Source organism: Mustela erminea, chromosome 18, assembly GCF_009829155.1.
Source record: "Mustela erminea isolate mMusErm1 chromosome 18, mMusErm1.Pri, whole genome shotgun sequence".
Lineage (NCBI taxonomy): Eukaryota > Metazoa > Chordata > Mammalia > Carnivora > Mustelidae > Mustela > Mustela erminea.
Window position 1 is genome coordinate 50,438,510 of NC_045631.1, and position 23,094 is coordinate 50,461,603.

At 50.8% G+C, this 23,094-nt stretch overlaps 1 protein-coding gene and 1 long non-coding RNA gene across 7 annotated transcripts in view; one reads left to right on the forward strand and one right to left on the reverse strand.

Moving 5' to 3' along the window:
• The window catches only part of ARSG (arylsulfatase G), a 102,452-nt gene that overhangs the window by 65,909 nt on the left and 13,449 nt on the right, over positions 1-23,094 (forward strand). For all 6 annotated transcript variants that reach the window (XM_032322245.1, XM_032322247.1, XM_032322248.1 and 3 more), the window contains 4 exons: positions 2,162-2,299; positions 9,517-9,713; positions 10,633-10,713; positions 21,567-21,675. In XM_032322245.1, coding sequence (XP_032178136.1) covers positions 2,162-2,299; positions 9,517-9,713; positions 10,633-10,713; positions 21,567-21,675 — 525 coding nt within the window. The remainder of the gene's footprint in view (positions 1-2,161; positions 2,300-9,516; positions 9,714-10,632; positions 10,714-21,566; positions 21,676-23,094) is intronic.
• LOC116578204 lies at positions 20,741-22,517 on the reverse strand. The gene is made up of 2 exons (XR_004280771.1): positions 22,248-22,517; positions 20,741-21,440 (listed from the first exon to the last, which is right to left on the reverse strand). It is a non-coding gene; the product is annotated as an uncharacterized LOC116578204 (long non-coding RNA).

Genomic DNA, 23,094 nt, shown 5'->3' on the forward strand with positions numbered 1-23,094 from the left:
GCAAAGAAACCAGCATCTGGCTTTGAAATGCCGTGCTGTCACTCTGCGGGATGCTTTAAAATCCTCTTCCATGGAAAGGGGAAATGCTTAGGATACTGGTACATGAAAACAGCAGGAGCCAACTCACAAGCAGTGTGCTCTTAGCTGCCTCCGTGTCCATAGCTTCACAGCCCAACTCAGAGGGAGGAAGCCCGAAGCACTAACAGTGGCTCATTCCCTCTGGTTGCGGGACTAAGGGGTTTTCATTTCGTCTTTCTTTCTTGTTGTATTTTCCCAATATTCTGCAATGAGTGTGCGGTGTATTTAGTATCAGAAAAATGTGCTAAACTTTACTTAGGCAACAGAACAACACAAACCAGGTGTTCCTGTTTCTCAGCCCGCGAACTGCGGTTATTGATAAGGTGACGGGTGTCTGAGCCCCTGGGGAAGGCAATTCTCCACTGGCTCATTAATAACACAATAGTTAATATAATAACGGCCACGTACTGAGACGTCGTCACAGTGTGGGCACCCTCCATGCTTATCCGCAATCCACACGACATTGTGCGAGGCAGGTATTTGGCCTGATTTTAGAAGTGGGGACCCTGGAAAGGTACAGGTAAGGATCCGCTTGCCCAGGTCACCCTGCAGCTGTAGGAGGTAAAGCTGGTGATTCCTATCAGGGTCCTCCTGAGTCCAGAGCCTGTGTGCCACTCAGACTGTGGTCGCTGGCCCAGCAGTGTGGCGGTCGTGTGTGCTTGTCAGAAAAGCAGAATATCAGACCCCCACTCCCCCCAGGCCCCAGTCTGCATTTTCACCGGATGCACAGGGGATTCGTGTGCATGTGGCAGCAGGAGAAATGAAGCTATAGCTCGTCTCTCTGCCCTTCCTACCAGCCGCCGCCCATGGGCCACAGTTGGCCATATCGTGGCCTGCCACATGTCTGCTGGGCCCATTTAAATCCATGTTAAATCAGAAAATAAAGGGTTGACTTAGTGGGGGTGAGGTTGCGGGCAAAGGGGAGAGATTGTAGGTAATGGTGGAGTTGCCACAAAGTCATAACAACATGAAAAACTTGACACTGACAGTGAGGATAGCATTAGCATGCCTATTATGGAGATAATCCTTTTTCCCGTTTCCAAAACCTGTGGCCCTTGGCGATTATTTACCCCAGTCTGACTTGTCTCAAGCTTTTGGAAGGGAGTGTGTGTGCATCTAGGTATGATGGGGGATTTTCTCCTCTTTCCAGTCCTTCCTGCCCCATGAGGACAGTTTCCCTCCCTGAGATGCCCCTTGTTCCCTCTTCTCTCCCCGTGGTTCCCAGCTTCTCTCCCGGTGCGCTGTGGTGTTTGGGTTGGAAGGCCGAAGGCCGAGGGTTGATGGCATTGCTCATATGCCGGGTAGCGTGCAGAGCACTAACACTTGCTGTCTTGTTTTGGCCTTTCAGGACCTCATCAGAGGGCGGGGGCACACTTGAGATAAGAAGAGTCAGGTTCTGATAGCTTAGGTAACTCGCCCACGGGTCACGGCCAGAGTTATTACTCAGCCACTCATGTGGGAGCATTCATAGGTCGGTTCATCTCCAGCTCTAAGACCATAGACTTTGTTTTTTGTTCAGGAGCTATGACTGGTTTGACTCCCACTTTTTCCAGTGGCTAAAGCTTCTCCAAATTTTCCAAACATGGTTGAGATGTTTAAACTGTCCCCAGCTCCCTGGGTTACAATCAGATGTCAGGTCACATGAAGTCCCAATGGCTGACCTAGGAAAGCGCCCAGCATCGTGCCCTGTAGACAGAAGCCATCATTAAGGGAGGTCTGAGGAAGAAGCCAGGGATGGCGGCTATTGGTTGGCTGTGGGACTCAGCTGGAGTAATTTAGTTTGTCTGGACCTCAGTTTCTCTTGCAACAAAATGGGAATAATGTCTGTAGCTCAGGGAAGTCTTTGTGAGCTTTGCAGAGTGGCCAGACTTGTCCGAGGAGCGTAAAATTCTGTTAGAAGGAAAGGGAAGAAGGTATTTTATTGATTTTGCCCTGGAGGAAATGACAGATGGGAAAAATCATCTGGGGCAGGTTATTAAGTGTTTTGTGTTCATGCACATCGCATCGCTGCATAAAAGCATTTTCTTCGACACGAAAGCTACTTAGGTCATGGAAATGAATACCATCTGTGGTTTCCACACAGGAACCTTGAGAGGGACTGTTACACCGATGTGGCCCTTCCTCTCTATGAAAACCTCAACATCGTGGAGCAGCCCGTGAACCTGAGCAGCCTGGCACAAAAGTATGCCGAGAAAGCTACCCAGTTCATCCAGCATGCAAGGTTAGAGCCCCCTGGCTCCCCGGGGCTGCCCCCTGACCCCCCACCCCGCATGTCCCCTGGCCTCAGGGCCCCCGTGCTGGAGTTCCTTTGTGCAACAAAGATGGGTGCGTGTCTGTTCCCTGGAGAACAGTCTCCCCTGGGATCTGCAGGCCTGGGTGAGAAGCTCTGCAGCTATCTTCTGAGAGTTCCCGGGACCTTTCCCCATCCTGGCTCAGACAGTGCTTTGTTGTCATTCTCATTCTTTCCTCTCCTCTAAGCTCCTGGACGTAGGGCCCGCCACTGTGTTCTAGGCACTCAAGGCATTTGTTGATTCATTAATAGGCAGGGTGGATTAACTTCGTACTGCTGCGGTAACAAACGCACCGCCGGTTTACTGGCTAAAACAGCAGCAGTTTACTCTCCTCCAGATCGGGAAGCTGGACGCCCGTAATGAGTCCAATGGGGCTAAAATCAAGGTATCAGTGGGGTGATCCTCTGGAGGTTCTAGGGGAGGAATGTTTCTTGGCTCTTCTGTCTTCTCTTCCGGCTTAGGGCTCCATCATTCTCATCTCCCCTTCTATCATCCCTTTGTGTTCTTGTCTTCTGTAGTCAAATCTCCCTCTGCCTCCCTCTTTTAAGGACACTTGCAGTTATGTTTAGGGTCTTCCAGCTGAATCCAAGATCATCTCCCTATCTCCAGATCCTTAATTCAGTTTCACCTGCAACGTCTCTTTTGCCATAACATGTAACACTCGCAGATTCCTGGGATGGGACCCAAGATACCTTTGGGGGCCATTGTTCAGTGTAACACACACGGGCTACAAACTCCAGCATCTGCAGGGCCCTGGTAGCTTCGGAGGGAAGCAGGCTAAGTGTAAGGCATTAAGGAGAGATAGGGCTTATGGTGAACTTGAAAGCACAGGCCCCCTCTCAGGGAACATCTGCTACCTGCCTGGGTAGGTACCTCTGACTGCCTGGGGCTTCTTTAAGGAATGGGAGCCGAGACGGTCAGATCCTTCTCTTTCACAGACACATGAGCTACCTGGCCCATGTGTGGAATCTCCTGATATTTAATGTTAGAACTGACTCATGAAGAATAACAAAACACTGAAAGCAGAACCATGCCTCACCCCTGGGTGCGCACCCCCAGGCGGTGGGGTGCAGGCCTGTGCCCACTCCCGGTTGCCTCACCCCTCCCACCTCGGCCTCACCCGACCCTTCACAGCTGCTTTTGCTCTGGCCTCTACCGAGCCTGGGTATGCTTGGCTCATCTTTCTCCCAAGACTGCAAACTCCTCCAGGGTGGTGGGATATCTTCCAGCAGGTTCTTTGGTATTCCCCACAGCCTTAGCCTAAGAAGGCAAGAAGAAACCTGTTGCATGCCTGTCTGCTTGTGCAGAATTAAAAATGGACTCCATCTGCAGATCACTGAGCATATCGGTCCTTGACTGTACAAGAATCGCCCCAACCCCTTGCTCAGCCACAGATTTTTCTGGAGAGCAGGACAACAGGCAGAGCAGAGGCAGTGATTTATTCCTAATCATAAAACCTCCTTATGGCCTAAATCTGGAGAGTAGCCTATTGGGGCGTCAAGGATCGCAGCTTAAAAGTTTTTCAGGGCTTTCTGAGAAATGCTGGCTTTTTTTCATATCAGGTGGCTGATATGAAACAGGCAAGCCCCTCTCCCATCTGGAGGGTTGAACACATCTCTGCTCCTTGGAGCTTGGAGATGGTTCGGATCCCTGTGTCCCGGACAGGTGGATGCTTCATGGTTGGTAGGGACAGTTCAGTCCTCAGTGCTTGGGACAGCACAGAGCCCTCAGAGGAGTGGCAGCCCACTGGGGACGAGGGAGGAGCCCACGTGCTCTCATGTGGGCACGGGGCTCTTCGTCCACCAGTTAACTAATCACTTACAAGACAGACAAATCCATGAACAACCTCCTTATCATATGAAAAAGGTGAAGCGTTTCCTAATTTATTAATTAGTTATTAAGTAAAAAGTCACATGAATCCCTTTGCCTTTTGACCTTATGGAAAAGAATCCTCAGGCGTGCTGATTTCTTTAGGATTTGACTTGCCAGTTCATCCTTGATTTTTGGAACACCAGCAAGAAGGGGCCCCTAGATCGGCACTTCTCCACTGTGACCCTTGCCCCCAGGGCCAGGCCCTCGCCCACCTAGGCCTGTGTGTCAAAACTACTAGGAGTCACAAGAGTGAGGTATCCTGCTTTCCCATGTAAGAAGCCCTCCCGTGGCTTCTGCAAAGGTTTCTACTTAGATCATTAGATGTATTTCGATCCCTGACCTGGCAGCATGCCCAAAGCTAACCCTTGATCTGGATGTTTCAAACAGCCCGGAAAGCTCTTAACTGACAAAAAAGAGAGAAGATGTCATAGGCTCCTGGGTCACGGAGCTGCCAGTCCTGTTGCCGCCCTGCCGCCTCAGGGTCTGGGATGGTACGCTGAGCCTGCATAGGGAATTCAAGTGTGCTGGGCCTAGGCATAAGCAACAGCTCAGGATATCTGAAATCAGAGTGCATAGTCAACGTGACAGAGCGTTCCTCATTCAGAACTAGGTCCCAGAGGGGCACGGGTGACAGACAAGCCCCCCTGCCTCTCTAGGCTGGAGCCAAGGAACCATATCAAAGTCTTGATTCCCTCCCATACTTGACTCCTTGACCCTGCCCCTGCATCACCCTCCCCCTGCTCGTCTGCCTCTCACCTTCCATTCACCCAGCGCTCACCTGTACCCACCAACCCGGCACCTGCATCAGGGCTCTGGGTTCAGGAGAAGCTCATGCCCACTCCCCACCCCCTTCTTTCCCCTCTCTCCTGTGCCAAGGCGCCGATGAATACAGAGTGAGGCAAAGAAGGAGCTAAGGAGCAGCTGGGCAGTGGGTCTGGAGTCTTCTCCTACAGCTTCTCCCTGGTGCTGTTCTGCCTGCCCCCAGTGGCCACCTGCACAGCCCACCTGTAGCCCCTGTGCTGTAGGCCTCACCGTCGTAGGGATCTCTTGCCTCACCCGAGACCCGGCTTGGTTCCCCCATGACACCGTCCCACAGCACCCTTGTATGTAGTTCTTCTCCATTACTCCTATTAATTTGTAAGTAATTATCTGATTCAATTTTTAGTTGCATTTTCCTCTCCTGTTTCCAATCCGATGTGAAGCTCTAAGAAGGTAGAAATCCTGTTATGTTCCTGGCTCTATCCCCAGTGCCGGGGGCCTATTTAGAACTTAATAAATATTCACAGAATGAGTGAGTAACGAGTGAGTGATTTTATCTCGCCCTAAAGATGTGCCATGTTGTGCTAGGGGTACAGATGTGAATTAGATCTGTCCTCGCTTTTGAGTGGCTCGCAAGCTAGTAGGGAGCAGATTTGTGGAAAGCCGACTTTCACCCAGTGTGTATCATCAATGCTGATGAGGACGGTGAGGGAGGGGGAAGACGGGCAGGGAGCAGGAAGCCATCCGTGATCTGGGAGCAGAGGAGGGGTGTTGGCTTTTGAGCTAAAACTTAAGAATTGAGTAAATGTTTTTAGGCAATATACCAGGAAGTTACTGCCAGAGAGGAATTCCATGACCAAGTCACAGGAGGGCAGAAGGTGAGGTGTTTGAGAAGATGGCCTATATAGGAAGAGTCTCTGGGCAGGAAGAAGGTTAGGGCCGGAAGGGACCCAGGTTGGGAATGGCCTCGAATGCTGGGCTGCTGGGTGGGGCTGCAGTGGAGCCCCCATGTGCTTCTGAACAGGGACCTGGGTTCACGTCTGGCTTTGAGAACAGTGTCTTGAACACTGAAGCCCAGAGAAAGATGGAGAAATGTGGAGGCAAGTCCATTCCAGAGAGACCCTTTGTCCAAGCCGGAAGCCAACCAGGCAGATGCCTACCCCTCCCGGTTCCACCTGTAGGTCTGGCTCTCTGGCCAAGTGCATACTGGGGACCTTTTCTGAGAGGTCTGTCTATCTCAGCTCAGATGATTTTGTCCATAGTTGGCTGTCCTGGGTTTTAATCTGTAGCACGCCTTCGTGCCGTGCCCCATCCTCTCTCTCTCGGAATGTCCTGACGTCTGACTTTGTTTTTCTTCTCTGCTCACTCACTACTCCACTCATTTTGCCACACCAATTATGTGTCCCCTTTAGAAATCTCTGAAAACAGAGACAAACAAACAGAAAAAAAAAATCACCCTGAATGCCACACCCCAGACATAATACCCTTTTGGTAGATTTGAGCAAGTTCTTCTAGCCTCATTCTGTGTTGGTGCCTAAACATACATATATATGTGTGTGTGTAATATATATCAAATACATGTTTTATATATAATATATAATAAAATATGTAATAAGTATATAAATATATATTTAAATATATCAAAAGACATAATCAGCTTTTCTTTTCTAGAAAGCAGCAGACTTCCTCCACTCCTTATGATTATATTACTGTTTTTATGTGCAACACAGCAGCGTACTGCAGGGCTGGCTTGGGGGATAGGTGCACCCAAGGAGTCAGTGTGCGTGGTTTCCGCATGATGCTGTCTCCCTGAGTTCTAGCGTGGCATCAGGATGCGGGTAAAGAGGTATACCCCGAACACCACACATCATGTATTATTCAGAATTGTCAATAACAAGGCTATCATTTATTAACTATAGGCAGTTAACAATCACAGCTCTATCGGGGGGGCGGGGTGAAAGAAAGCGTCCCCATCGTAGAGATGACAGAAGTGAAGTTAATTGCCCAGGGTTGCACAGCCATGAAATAAAAATTCCAGGGATTTGGAGGCAGGGGTCCGGAGCGTGTGCTTTCTGTCTGCAGCTTTTGTTTAGCCTGGCGCACGTCTCTCAGCCTCTGGCCTGGGGTGCTGAGAGGACTTTGATTAAAGGTGGAAGCTTAGAGACTCATGATGGGATGGGACAAAGTGTGGGCAGTGGAACCTCCCACACCCCCCACCTGGTAAATAAGTAACAACCAGCACTCTATGGCGGGGCAGGGAAGCCCTGATTTGGAACATTTGTCCATTTCTGTGGTGTGAATAGTCTCACATTGGCTAATTTCAGGCCACAAACAAGATGTCACCAAATGTGGATTTGGTAAGAGATGCGCTAAAGGACACGGTCAATGGCCTTGGCACCACGCAGATGCAAAAGATAATCTCAAGGCATGCATAGTAGTAAAACATAGCGGAATAATCAGGAAGCGATAAATTGTAAGAATTTATGACTTCGGCTTCTCACATGATTTATTTCACTATAAGCTGATATCGTTTGATTTTTAATGATGATCATGTGTAACAACTAGCTTGTAAAATCCCTGGAGCTGGACCCCACTTCAGCCACACACCCCTGCCACGTGGTGTCTACCTGTTAGAAACAGGAGCCCCCTCTGGGTGGTTGCTGATCTCTGCTGGGGCGCCTGGGGTGGCCGGTGGACTGTGGGCTGGAATTAGGCATTTAATCATTCTCTCAGCAGGATGTCCTGGCGCAGGACACAACCTATACAACTGTACATTATCGTCCCTGGGAGAACAGGCAACAGACACGAAATCAGCACTAGCCGCCACCACATCCATCCACCAGGCTGAGAATATTCTCTATCTGTGCGGTCCAAGATGGTAGCCACCAGCCACCCATGGCTCCTGAGCATTTGAAATAGTTGGCTTGGATGACCGAAACACTGAATTGAATAGATAATATATATCATATAATATATAGAATTTTTATTTATACCTATATAGTGATAAATAGATATAACATGAAACTGACCCCCTGAAGTGAACATTTCAGAGGCATTAAGGACATCCACATTGTTAGACAAGCGTCACTGGCATCCGTCTGCAGAACTTTTTCTCATCATCCTAAACTGAAACTCTGTGCTCATTAGAAGCCAGTTTCCCCTTCCCTCCAGTCTCAGTGTCCTGCTTCCTAGCTCTACGAAGTTGACCACTCTCTGGACCTTCTCTAGGTGGCATCCTGCAGTGTTCGTCCTTTGGTGCCTGGCTTTTTTCACTTAGCATAGCGTCTTCAAGGCTCATCTGTGCATTAGCTGGTGAGACACTGAATTCTTCATTTTATTTAGTTTTCATTCATTGAAACCTAAATAGCCGCACGTGAGACGTGGCTGCTGTATTGGGCAACGCGGCCCTAGAAATGTTGCCGAGAAACTGTCGGTTAAGATGGAGGCGAGGTCCTAGTCGTGGGACTTGTGTCCTGACTTTTATGCCTATTGACAATGAGAGCTGAATACAGGCACAGTCCCGGGAGTCAGGACGCGGGGAACAGTGCGTTTGAGGCCAAGCTGGGGACCACTCAGAGGACTTGACATGGGCTGGTGTAAATTGGGCTAAGCTAATACAGGGCCATCGTGAAACTCTTATCTCTGGGGTGGGGGGGGGGCGGTGAGGGGGGGAGCTGGTGTAGAAAAGACCCGGGCTTCTGTCACTTCTCTGTTCCAACGTAATAGATCCCCTAAAAGACACCCTGCCCAGCAGGTGTGGTCTGTGGGGGCTCCTTGATATTCCCTGCAGTTTCAGAAGGGGCGAGGCTGGATCCTGGTCCTTGCCTGGGGGTGGGCGTGGGGGACAGTGAGGAAGCCAAGAACCTGGGCTCTCTCCATGCTCTGGAGGGGAATTGGTGGGGTTAGAATAGGAGCAGCCAGCACCTGGGCGTCTAATAAGGCCTTGTTCTAGAGATTCCCGATGCTCACATGTGCCCTTGAAATTGCCTGTGGTCAATGCGAGTCATCCACTCATCTCCTAGAAAGGGCAGAGGCTGGGAATGAATGTAAGGGCCTGAAGGTTGCAAAAGAGCAGAGACAGTTTTAAACTACATCTACCCTGGATTCTAAAGTGCAGCAGGTCAGCCAGATGGGAATTTGAATCCAGATTCTATCACTTGCTATTTTAGGTAACCTTGGGCAAGTCCCATCATCTCCCCGAGCCTCTGATGCTTCATCTGGGAAAGGGAACTTGAGGGTTACCACGACGGTGAATTTAGACAGCACGAATCACATTTAATAAGCTCCAAGTCAGTGACAGGGGACACTCACAATGATTACGAGGACTCCCAGTTTTTAACTGGCTAACCAGATGACCTCTACCTTCCCTTGGAAGGCTGTAGACCGATGTGTGCTTCCCTGAGCATAGGGCCAAGGGTGTCCTGGGGCTCTTCTCTGAGGCAAAGGAGAGCCACAGAGACCCTTGACAAGCCTGCGGAGCCTTCTGGAAAATCACCTCTTGGCTCTCCCATTTCAGTGCCAGCGGAAGGCCCTTCCTGCTGTACCTGGGCCTGTCCCATATGCACGTGCCCTTATCCAGAACGCACCTCTCAGCAGACTCACAGGGCCAGAGGCCATACGGCGCCAGTCTCCGGGAGATGGACAGCCTGGTGGGCCAGATCAAGGACAAAGTTGACCACACAGCGAAAGAAAACACATTCCTCTGGTTTACAGGTGAAGTAGTCAAACCCAGCCAGCTCACTGAGATCTAATGGATAACCCTGCCCACCCCTGCTCTGAAGAGCAGAATCCGGCTGAGTGATCCTTTTTCACGGGGCAGGGGGCTTGCTTTGAACTTGGCGTCCTGCTAGTGTTTTTTGGCCTGAGTGCCGAACACCTGCCCACTGGGGCCTCTAAGGCTGAGCCGCTGGAAGAGTTTGCAGAGAGCAGGTACCCTGCCGGCCTCTTCTGTATTGAGTTAGGGCCATCTGGCAGTGACTTTGACTTTGCAAACCTGTGTAGGCCTTGAGTGGTGCTCAGGTTCCCTCCTCACCGTCTTCCCAGTCCCAAAGACTCCATCCAGTTGCTACCAGTCACCAGGTCATATCTTCTGGATGAGTGGGCTGAACTAGAGAGCTGTAGAAAGGGCCTATCCAGGCATTGTGGGTCCTGGGTGCCTGTCTGGAATGGGGGCAGTGGTTGCAAGCCCTGCTCTTGGGGCAGGCAGGGACTCGGGCCGGGACTCTTTACCGTCTCTGAGCCTGTTTCCTCACCTACAAAACTGAGCTCACGGTAGTGTCTACTGCATACTGTGTTGGACGATCATGAGATCATGTCGGGGAGGCACTGGGTGCCCCCTAGGCGCTCAAGAAAGAGCTGCAGGGCTAAGGACTGTTATAAAACTATATAAAAGATAATAGTATCTAAGACGAGAACGTCCCCCTGGGGCTAACTCGGGGCAGGGAAAGCCCACCTCTATGAGCGCCCAGTAGAGGCAGGCCTCTTATGACAGGTCATTCTTCAGGGGCAGGGATCATACATGTTTTTAGAGATTCTTCTCTGACTGAGACAGGGTATGGGTCCAGGGAGAGAGAATTGGCAAAAGCATCCATGAGCCTATCGATCGCTACATGTTGCTTCTTTTGGTTTCCAGGAGACAACGGCCCGTGGGCGCAGAAGTGTGAGCTGGCAGGTAGCATGGGTCCCTTCACTGGATCGTGGCAAGTTCATCAAGGTAGGGACTCAGCTGGGATTGGCGCCTCATACTGGGGATGCTGAGCCCAGGCTGGCTGTGGGGTCTGTCTCTGGGAGGATCTGCTTCTCTGCAGGCCTTCTGGCTGGCCATCATTACGAAACCCAGAAAAGCTGTTCACCAGCCACCAGCTCCTGGGGAAGAAATCAACAGAGAGATGAGAGTTTCTACTGAGCCTGACCACCCCACGTCCCACCGCCCTGGACTCCCTTGGGATGGGCTCTCAGTCCGACCTTCCAACAAAAACACTTCACCTTGACTTTCATCCCACTGCCCCTGCTCGTCCTCCTTGCTTCTTTTCTTTCCTTTTTTATTTTTTTTCAGTCCTCCGTCTGTCCATCCAACCAGGGATTCATTTCGTCCATTCAGGAAACATTCAGGGCATAAATATGCAAGGTCTTTATACACATTATCCCTAACACCTCTATTTACATATGAAGAAGGAGAGCCTCAGAGAAGCTAATAACTTGACCAGGGTCACACATCTTGGGGGGGGGGGCAGGCTTGCTCCCTAGGTTCAAGTCAGTGAGCTCCCCACTGCATGACACTGCCTCTTTCCACTTACACCTTCCTCAGCGCCCTGCTCAGTGCCCATGTGCTCTGGGAAAGCTGCCCTTCAAGGACCTCACTTTCTAAGACAGCTGCTGAGCTGGGGACAATTTGGCAGTAAGGACTGAAGGCTTGGAAAATATGCCTGCTGATGCATCAGTTCTTCCTGATTAGCCAAGTGCACAGTAATAGATGTGAAAGGATGGTCATCACATGGGTTTTTTTAAAAATTAGTTGGGCTTTACCCAACTGTCCAGCGAGAGAAGTGTGCTTAAGGAAATGGTGATAAGCACATTTAAGGAAATTCTCGGGAGCTGCTGGAATGATGCATATTATTGACCTGGAAACACTTGTCTTAAATACTCCTCAGTGAGTAAAGCAGGTTACAAAGCAATATATAAAGTTTGATTTTATATGAAAACAAGCATACTAATCCTCAGGATCAGTCTTGAGAGAGGTATCAAAAGTTAACAAAAAATTACCTTTGGGTGGGGGAAGGAGGGTTTATGTGTGATTTTTTTTGGTATAACAAACTGGTCTTATTTGTGTCCTAAATAATTAAAATAAATCTTTTTGAAGGCGGTTATATCCAGGGGATTCAGAGGTGGGCTTGGGGGATTCCCCCCTCCCCAGGCTGGGCTTTCCCACTGTCCAGCCTCCTGGGCTATGGCTTCCACTGTCTCCAGGTCAGAGGACACAAACTGCTTTTCCTGTTAGTCTGGCAGAATATCTGTAGTTACCTAGAAGCTAGAATGTTCGCGTATCTCATGTCTGGTGGCGAGAAGGAAGTGCGACCATTGTCACTTTCAACCTGCTGTTGGTCCAGTCAGATCCCCGGAGAACTTCACAGGTGACGTGTCTGTGGCCAGGTCTTGTGCCTGGAGCCTCGAGTTGGGGGTCAGGAGAACTGGGTGCCCCACTCCCTCCCCGTTCAGTGATGGGTCAGCTTCATTTTCACCGGTTGTTTCTCTCCAAACGTAGCAACCGCTTTGACCAGTCTCATTCAGGAACGCTCTCCAGAGAAATGGGCAGAAAAAGCTGCCAGGCCGAGAGGAGGGTATAAATGTGCCTGGTCCTTGCAGCAGTAGGCTGGAGAGGTGGGGCGGGAGTCGGGAGGGGTTTGCGTTAGCTGATTGTAATTGCTTCTCTGCAGGCCAAGGCTACTGGCTGCAGTGTTCAGTTGGAAAGCCTGAACGAGCCTGGAGTCAGGACTCTTGAGGGTAAAATTCCAGAAGGCTATGGAGATCTTGGCTGGGGCGGCTCCGCCTGTGTCAGTATGTGGTTCCTCTGGAGATAGCTCTCCTTTCCCTAAGAAGGTGACCTCTGATCTCCTATCTAGACCAGCCTTATCTTGTCTCTCTCCCCTTTATGAGACAGTTTTGAAATAGTGAGTTAGGTATCGCAATGGGGCATGGGGCTCTCTTCTTTGAGGGAAGTTCTTTGCCCCGTGAGAAACACAATTTTGAGGGGCGCCTGGATGGCTCAGTTGGTTAAGCTTCCAGCTCTTGGTTTTGGCTCAGGTCATGATCTCAGGGTTCGGGGGGGATTGAGTCCCGTGCCGGGCTCTCTGCTGACACAAAGGTCAACAATGCACCTGACTTTAAGGAGGGACGGTCTGGAGCAGTGTTTCCCATATTTTAATGCGCAGACAGTCCCCTGAGGATCCTGCAGTTTGGACACAGCAAGTTCGGTGTGGCCATGGACATGTTGCATTTCTAACAGGTTCCTAGGGGACACTGAGGTGGCTTGTCCAGGGATCAACTCCTGGAACCGCCAAGGCTGAATATCCATGCGGAAACCATATGGGCCTAGAACTTTCAGATTGAGACCAGTAGTTGCCAGACTGTGGTCCCAGACACGCAACAGTAGTGCAACCTGAGAACTTGTTAGATGCGTGAGTTCTAGGACCTCACCCTGGACCTACTGAGTCAGAAGCTCTGGGGTGAGATCCTGGCAATCTGTGTTTTACTGTGTCCTTCAGGTGATTTTTGATGCAGATGAAAAATCTGAGCCCCGCCTGTCGAGAGCTACCCTTTCTCGTATGCCAGACACCTGGCCACACTTCAAGGTCTCGGAAGCCACATGTGGCTGGTGGCTGGTGGCTGCCATATTGGATAGTGTGAATAGAGAACATTTCCGTCACTGCAGGCAGTTCAGTTGGACTGTGCTGGGAGCCTCCACTGAGGCGGGAGATTATAATCCTGGATAAGGACTCCAAGAGAAAGGGGAGTGTAACGGCATCTCCCTCACCAGGGAGGAAGACAAGAAGAGTTTCCCTAGTGGTTTGAGTTTCGAAGAATGAGTAGGCCATAGCTAGGGATTCGCAGGGGAGCTGCCCAGCAGCTGTGTTTGTGTCTGGAGCTCGTAGGAGTGAATAAAGCAGGGGGAGACAAAGCCAAAGGGAGAGCTGAGGCCAGAGGTCAAGGGTCTTTCATTTTCCTTCAGACCATTTTGGCCTTAATTCTAAAGAAATGTGGAATCTTGGAAAGGCTTTATGAGTCCAGGCGACGTGATTACATTTTATAGACTCTGTAACAGAAGATTAACCCTATTGACATGTACGGTTCAGTGGTGTGGAGCACATTTGGCTGCGGGTGCGGCCCTCACCTCTGCCCAGCACCTGGCCTTCCCTCCCCCAGTGAAAACTGCCTGTACCTTCAACACTTGCCGCCCACCCCCATCTCCCAGTCTTGCCAGCCCCTTGTTGAAGTTTAGAAGACCTTTCTTATGCCAGCAGGGCTGAGGGCGGGGCAGGGGGCAAGACTTGACTCATTTCCACCAAGCCCTGGAGGTTGACTGAGAACTGCTGGTGACAGAATCCCGGCAATGTCCCTGCATTCAAAGAATGCCAGGATAGGAGGACACCTCAGCAATCTTTATCCCAGCCACCCGGTCGGCCGCACAAGGAGACTGAGGCCGAGCAGGGTGGAGGGCTTTCCGCAGCCAGCAATTGGTCAAGGGGGCCGTGTCATTCGACCTCCACCAGTTCATTACTCAACCTGCCTGATGGTTCTTACTTATGGCCTGTTATACCCGGCTAACTGCTCAGCCTTCTGGAAAATCCTGTGCTGCTTCTTCGGACCCCATGGTCATCAAGGAAAATATCTTTGGCTCCTGGAATGGTGTGAATCTTTCTGAATCTGCAGGAGGCAGAAATAGAGAGGTGTGGGAATCCAGGGGCTTTGGAAGCCCCGTTGGGGCTTGAATCTTGACTCAGCTTAAGAATCCCTGACCACTGGGCCTCTCCCCTGGACAGCCCAGTTAACTCCCCTGTAAAGTGGGTTGTAGACCCTGCTTGCACTACAGCTGGGAGAGTTGGCTGGGGTACTGCCCACGATACCACCCAGCCTTGTACGTGTCCTTTCCTAACCCCCGTGATTCTCCATGTCTTCGTTCCCAGCTGAAAGAGACTGGTCAGTGTTAATGTCTAGCCCCACCAAAGGTCATGGGCAACTTAAGTAACATACGGGTGACTTTCCAGTGTTCTGAGCTTCCGTCTTGCTCTGAAGCGGGATTGCGGTCTTCTCATTTCATACTCTGGTGAATTTGGATCTTTTTCCTTGGAGCATCTATTTTAGAATATGGGTATGCCAAGGGCCACCACAGGGTCTTCAGCCCAAGCCTGTTCCTTGTGGGATGGTTGGTTAACAGTCTGAAAGCTAAACTGGTCAGTATTACTGTCTGGCCCTACCAGAAATAGCCAGTAACATCTGACAATGAAAAATGAATGAGGTATCTCCAGGAAACAGTCGGACTTACCTGTTTGTGAGAATATGACTTCTTCCCCTCTGCTGCTCTAGATGTTGCTTTCACATAGGACCAGAAAATGGAATTTTTCACTGCTAAACATGTGTGTGTTGTTTTTCTGATCAAGCAGAGCTAAACTATTCAAGTCAAATAAAATTATAATATTAGTAAATTTTTAAAAAGAGAACACTCTTTTTTTGGGACGAGGCATAAACACGTGTGGCTTACTGTGTGCCTGGGGGGGGGGGGTGCACAGTACTGAATTCTTGGTGGAGAGGGGGCCGGATGCCATTCTCCTCTCTTCTCAGGAAAGCCTGAAGGTGAACTTTGCCTGGGGTAAACACTTCCCCTTCCTCATTCTCCAAACCAGCTTCCCGTCTGGCTCCTCCACACCCCTCCTCCTCCTCCCTGCTCAGAATGCTGCTTGGGGGGCTCTGGGAAGTCAGGCAGACCCCTGTGTGAAGGGGCGAGGCAGGGGGGCTCAGGGAGGCTGAGGGAGGAGGGAGGCTGGGGGTCCCTCTGGACCACCTGCTCCTCGTCCAGGTTCCTCTTCAGTGGGATGCCTGCACATCTTGCTGCAAGGGGCCGGTCTTGAGAGCAGATGAAAGGGTGAAGGCAGTCAATGTTTTCGCAACAGAGGAGGACAAACAGTACCCAGAGCCCTGCTTCTTTCTCCCCGTGGCCACGTCAGGCCACACGCTGCCTACCCTTGTTCCTGGGGCTCCGGGCCCCCCTCCTTGTCTTCCCTTTCCTTTCCTGGCCAAGCTGCCTTGCTCAGCTGATGGGATGAGGCAGCGTCTCCTGGAGCAATGTCTTCGCCCTGTGCAGGAGTAAAGATGCTCCTCTGGGCTTGGCCTGCGCCCTGCAGGGGTGAGGAGAAACTGGACCAGGGAACTGGGGACGGAGCAGAGCGCCCCTGCTTTCTTCCAAACCAAGAGGTCCTGAGGGGCATGCCACGGCGGACACAGAGCCCCTCGGCCCCAGCGCAGCCCTGGCTTCCAGCAGCTGGCCCTCCCTTCCCCACTCCAGACCTATTTCCTACCCGGGACAGAACCAGCACCTTGTTTGTCCCCTAAGTGACTGCTCCTCTGTCTGGAAAATCTTTTCTTGTTTTATTTGAAGAGCAGAACTGTTCCTTCCTCCCCCTTGGTGATGAGGAAACATTCTGTTGAATTTGGCATCCTCAGCTTCTAGGAGACCTTGGTTGTTTGTAATTTGATGCTATCAGGTTGATGCGTAAGCTTTCCCACTGGGAAGCAGGCTCCGCATCCTGGGCCTTCTGTTCCGCTTGGGGCAGGGGGTGGGGTGGAGAAAGGTCAGAGGTGGGGCTGGGTGAGGGAGAGAGGGACACGGGATGCTGGCTGTTGGCCCTGGTTGGGGGGGAGGGTGTGCAGAGCCGCTGGTGGAGGCCCAGTGGAAGTCAGATTGTGTCTCCTTCTGGGACATTGGCCACCCGGCTTGGAATGTCCCCATCACCGCGTTCAAGGCCACCCCAGGCCAGCCAGAGTCCTCCGTCCAAACAGAGGCTGGTCTGCCCTGTGTTTCTAGAAAACTAGTATGCTACGGGTATCCTTGGCAAGGACACATACTTATATTTAGAAACGAAGCCTCCTTCTTTAGAAGGTTATAGAATGCCCACTGCTCAGGACAGGCACGTCCTTCTACCCGACTCACAAATACAAATGCCAGGCAGGTAATATACACGAACACATGTTTGTTTTCCTAAGTTGTGGGCAGTGTTTGGGATTCGGTAAACTGGAGAGCAGGCCCTGTCTATTGGCATTCAGAATCGGTTCAGAAAATACTCTCCGTGCCAAACCCGACTGTCAGAGGGCTGAATGCAGCGTGTGAGCTGCCAGCTTGCAACTTCTGCTGTTTTTCTCCCTGTAGGTAGTTTTGTTTGTTTGTTTTTGTTTTTCTGAGCTTTTTTGGATGGTGCTTCTCAGGCGCTTCCGGCAGGCACTATGCCAAAGGACCTTGCACAGAACTTTATGTACATTATCTTTTTTTTTTTTTTTAAGATTTTATTTATTAATTTGAGAGTGCTCCTGAGCAGGGGGAGGGGCAGAGGGAGCCGGAGAAGCAGGCTCCCTGCTAAGCAGGGAGCCCGATGCTCAACCCTGGGTGGACTGAGCCACCCAGGGCCCCTATACGCACTATCTTATGTAACCCAGCACCCCATGAGATAAGCACATTCATTTTTCCCCTTCACAGCTGAGGAGATCGAGTCTGAGGGAGGTTAAGAATTCTGTCCAAGTCCACACGTTGAGAAGGGAAGGGCAGCCAGACCTGGCTGATTCCAAAGGCATCCTCCTACTTCCCTCACGAAGATTTCTCAAACTCTGGTCCTCGGACCGCTGGCATCCGAATCACCCAGGATCAGAGCCCCCACCCTAGCCTTAACTGAGTTAGAATCTCTGGGGGGCTCTTCCGGGGCTTCTCTTATACGGAGAACTTTTCGAACCTACTTCTTCACCAGGCTGCCTGTGTGACTCACTGAGGCATGGGGGGGTGTCCTTCCGGGGAAAGACGTCTCTACTCCCCAGCATGGGGGGGTGGGGAGTCCTCCTTGGCCTTCCCCGTCCTCAGCGCATCATGGAATGCCACTTCACTTCCGCAGCCAGGGAAGAACAAGAAAGCAAATTCATGAATCATGGATCTGTTTATGTTTTGGTTGCTGAGGCTAAATATTTATTGCTTTAAGTAAGAGGTTCTGCCTTAATTAGAGTCATAACTAACCACAAGGGCACTAGAATGTGTTCTCACGACCATAAGACATGCATTTCTCCCTAGACAGCCAAATGTCACGTGCCGGTGCCACTGGTCAAAGTCTTAAATAGGTTTATCTGAACTGATGGGTAGCTTCTGAAATCAAAAAGTGTGCAGAAGTTTAATCTGAAATCAGAAAGTGCCTAGAAGTTCAATTTATGGACTTAACCATTATTCTTACTTCTTGTAACTAATAGGCTTACATTTATGATCTTACAGCATAAAGGTATAAAGGTGTGGGCAGTATAAAACTTACCCTTGGGGCACCTGTCTCCGTTAGTTAAGTGTACGCCTTGCGCTCAGGTCATAATCTCAGGGCCCTGGGATCGAGCCCTGCATCTGGCTTCCTGCTCAGTAGGGAGTCTGCTTCTCCCTTTCCCCCTGTTCATTCTCTCTCTCACTCACTCTTTCACAAATAAATAAATAAAATCTTTTAAAAACCCCAAAACTTATACTTAAAATGCATTTAAGCCACGTCTAATTTTGAAATGCACTGTGTCCACTTCCTGATTTTGCCCCTTGCGCTTCTTGCCCTTGTCCTAGCTGGGCACTCTCCTCATTAAGTCACCAGGAGAGCTTTAGCAGACATTAATGTCCAGGTACCATCCCAGGCAAATTAAGTCATAATTTCTGGGAAAGGAAACTTGGCCTGGGTCTTTTTTAGAAGCTCCCTTCGGGATTCTAATATGTATTCAGGGATGGGTGGGAGTCACTGTCCTAGAATAATGGATCAGGGGCTGGCTGTGTCATTAGACCTGGATTTAAATCCTGAGTCTGCCGTTTGCTAGCTGTGTGACCTTTGGCCTATGACTTAGCCTCTCTCTAAGCTTCAGTTTTTTCATCTGAGGAACAGGGATAATCGTGCCTCGCTTGCAAGGTCGTCATTAGGATTAAATGAGATAATGCAGTGAAGCACTTAGCATTACACTTATAGGTACTGTAACTAGGTGCTTAGGAAGGGCTTAATAAATACTGTTACTGTAATTATTACATTTAACTCAGAACGAGTTCCCATTAGGGGGAGCAGGTATCACTGCAGAGTACTGGGGAGCCAGGGGCAGCTATCCTGGGACTCCGCTTTATCTGGTGCAGATAAACCGAAGCAAACACTGCTAGATGTTTCTAATAATCAGATGCCATGACTCTGGGGACCCACCAAAGATGCTAGTGGAATCTTTCTAAAGTTTGTCCACCTAGCAGTGCCAATGAGATACTCAAATGTAGAGCAAACAATTCCACGTTGAGGGGGATTTAAGAAAAAAATTGTCTAAATTGAAGTGTAATTCACATACTGTGTTGTTAGTCTCAGGTGTACAACGTCGTGATTCAACAAGGGGGATCTTTTTTATAATTGGTCACTCATCCTCTGGACTCCTTTAAGATAAAATTCTGCTATAGGAAGAGGTCTGTGGGCCTGGTTAGAATATGTGTGTCTTTATCTTAAAGCCGGAAGCCACAGTGCAAAGGGCCACTGGCTGGCCAGTCCCAGCAAAACAGAGGGGATCGCTCCTCAAGTGGTCATACACAGCCATCCTCTTTCTCTTAACTCCGGAATCTTTCTATGTAGACTGTGCACTCTGTTGACCCACAGACTTTTTTTTTTTTTTTTTTAAAGATTTTATTTATTTATTTGACAGACAGAGATCACAAGTAGGCAGAGAGGCAGGCAGAGAGAGAGAGAGAGAGAAGCAGGCTTCCTGCGGAGCAGAGAGCCCGATGCGGGGCTCGATCCCAGGACCCTGAGATCATGACCCGAGCCGAAGGCAGCATTCCAAACCACTGAGCCACCCAGGCGCCCCAGACCCACAGACTTTTTATAGCTGCCTGGGTTCCTCCTGATTCCTCCAGCTTTCAGCCTGCTGCTGAAATAAGACAAACGTATTGAATAATTTTTTTTTTTTTTTCCCACTGAAAACCGAATTAGGAAAATGAGTTGCTTGAGAAAAGAGCAACACAAAAGTCATGGTGCACAGCAGAACCCCTGGTGGTGAAGGTCAGTTAGCAAAAGCATTAAGGAGGTGCTAGTGCATCCTTCTGGAAACATGCTGGAGGCAGAGACCCAGCCCTGGTGCCCGAGCCCATGGCTGTGCCCACCCTGAGCTCCTGCCTTCTGCATGACTGTCCTTGGAACCCTTGCATGAAGGAAGAAGCATGGCTTGCCTCTTCCAACTGGGGGCTCAGCTTGTCCTTTGCATCTGTCCTCAGAGATGAAGTGAGTCTATTTGAATTTTGTGGAGCATGGATATGCAAATACACAGGCTCCCTATTTTCAACGATCTGTCCCCCGACCCAAGCTTCCATACAGATGTCCTTCCCCGGCTGTGGGTGGAATTATCTGCAGGGCCCTAGCACGTGCGATCAGGGATGCTTCCTCTCTGCTCTTTGGCCTTGAGCTGCAGCATGAGTTATGCATTCCAGAGCCACGTGGGAGTGCAGTTCAGGCTCGCTGCAGCTCTGGATTCCCTGTTCCATGTGCGTGAAAAATGGAGAGTGGGCTCTGTATGTCTTTATGGGAGGGGCGGCTCTCGACAAAGGGCCTCGCTTCGCATTCAGCCTGCTGCTTGGTTTCGAGAGTCCCACACCCCTGAGCATAAACAGCCCTGTAGACGTGAGTTGTTTTATGTTTTGTTTCTTTCTTCAACACTTGGGGGACTCCAAAGCTGGTTATGAGAAAATCCCAAGAATGCCGAGCATTTCCGGTAGGGTGTGCTAGGCCAGGGACTTCAAAGGTTCTGTGTGCAGCGGAGTGAGTGCAGAGCGACAGACGCCTCGGTCTTGTGGCCCCCTCCCGCCCATCATCACTGCTTTCCTCTCCGCGCCCGCCAGACATGGGGAAGTTGCATGACCGCGGTATGCGTGCACTACATACGGCGTTTGCCTTGGAAGGACTTTCCACACGCTAACTTTGTGGAATCCTTGGCTCAACTAGGATGAGGGTGGGGTGTGTGTGGGAGTGGTGGGGATGGTCATGGTTAATTCAGTGCTACATGAATTCAGGATGTTTCCATAAAACATGACCTCATCTCTTCCAGCCCGCTGGTCATCATCATAGCCGTGGTCACTTTTGACTTCGTGGTTACGGAAATAATTCCTTTAGATACCAAAGTGGAAATTCATAGATTGCACATAGATTGTTCTTACCCCACCCAGCACCCACCCCCCCAAGAGGCAAGAGGTCGGAGCTATTACTAATGCTGTCTCCATAACATGAGAACAACTCATTAACTCAAAGAAAAACAAAGTGAAGTGAAGTAAACCAAAATACAACAATAAAATCCAGGCCAAATCAGTTGTTGGGCGTTGAGCAGATCAGATAGCTGAGGGAGTGTCAGCCTTCCTTTCTTTTCAAGTAATTATCTTTCTTTTAAAAAATCCTAAACAGTCACATGATGATCAGTAGGGAGAAACGTCATTTTTATTCAACCTGTTTGTTAAAGATGTACCGTGTCCTTGGGAGTATGAGACTGGTGGAGTCTCATGATGGGGAGACACACCGTCAGCAAGTCAATGAACTAACCAGACAACTTCAAGTATTAGAATTGTCCTAAAGAAAATAAAGGGGTGGGGTTCAATAGAGAGTGACAGAAGCGACCGTGTACCGATGTTGAGTCCAGGACAGCAAAAGCACGGAATGGAGATGTGAGCTAGAGGAGTAAAAAGAGCTGGTTAGAAAAGAAGTCCTTCGTTTGCGGGAGTGATCCAAAACCCTCAGGGGACCTTTAGGAAAGGACCATGGTCCTAGAGAACCAACTGTCTGTGTCCCCTCACAGGGGGAAGTCCAGCCAAGCAGACCACCTGGGAAGGAGGACACCGGGTCCCCGCTCTGGCTTACTGGCCTGGCACAGTCCCCGCCAATGTTACCAGCACCGCCTTGTTAAGGTAAGAGAGCCGAACTCTCTTGAGAGGTTGGGATGTGGCAAGAAGATCACGGACCGACGTTGAGCAGAGAGGCCTCCCCGGCCACGTGCCTTGGCCAGATGCTCCCAGGTTCCTCCAGAGCTCCGAGGGCAGCTCCGATCTCCCTGTAGGCAGGCAATCCCAGGTGCTAGGGAGATCAGCAGTGGCTCTTCTCGAGCCGTCCTCTGGAGAGCACGGTGGAGTGCAGAGGGGACTGGGTGGGTTTCGTGGCTGTGACGCCGAGCCAGGGTGGTGGCGTCTGCTGTCGCAGCAGCATCTGCCCTTCGGGTCTGGGCTCAGCGGAAGGGAGGGGGTAGACCGTTGAAGCCATTCTGTTCTCGGGGGGTAGGGCAGGTGGCCTCAGGGGGCCCGTGTGAAGCCAGCACATCACTAGCCATGTGTCCACCTGCCCGGGAGGGGAGGGAGAAGGAGGTGAGGCCATTCCTCCCTCCGGGAGTGAAGCTTCTCCAGTGAGGTGAGTTCACGGGCTGCTCTGTCTAGCAGGAGGACGACCGTGAACCGTGAACGTGCCCGTCTCCCACCCTCACACTTACCTCCTGATGAAGGCAGACCCCGGAGGCCAGGTCTCTGGCGCGGCCTGCAGCTGTGCTCTGCCATCCCGAGAGCCGTGGCCTGCAGCTCTCTGTAACCGACACTTACAATGGGAACTTGTCACTCATCCGGATGGGGACATCCTCTCTGTGGTTCTGCTCTGTGTTCGCTGACAAGGGGGCCTGGGTGCTGTTCATGTGCTAAGAGCTTTGCGTCTGGTTAGAGACAGATGTGCGAGGCTCTTCCCTCAGCCGAATGTGTTGTGGCCTGAAGAACACAGCCTCACAGAGGAAAACAAGCTTCCTGGGCTCCTTGCAGCATCCCTGGACCTGGTGGGGCGCGAGGAGAAAGACTGAACCTACGGGAAAGCAAGGGGTGGCGGGGAGGGGGTAGGCGCCATCCCTGGCAGCCTGGGGGTCCCCAGGACTCCAGGTGAGCCCTGTACAGTATAATCAGGAGGGGGCAGCGTGCTGTTGGGGGCGAGGGGGGAGCAGGTGTGACAACAACAGCACGGGCTGTAGTCTGTGACGTCAGGCCGGCCAGGACGAGGGCCAGAAGGGCTGCTTTTTATGGGGCTGACTTGGTGCAGTCGGGCCAAACGTTCACAGGCTGGGCTGCACATGCACGAGTCACCGGGCAGTCTCTCAAGTCCCACCGCTGAACACCAGGCACGTGCTTCTCATCTGAGAAGGATGTTTGCACCTGGGGTCAGCCAGAGCACCGTGAAAACATCATATCCTCACATTAATGATTCAAGGCCTCAGAAGGGACAACTGACCTTTGGAATAGTTTGGTTGACTGAAAAAACCGAGTCTTGGCACAAGATAACATTTGTCTGGGGACTCTGGA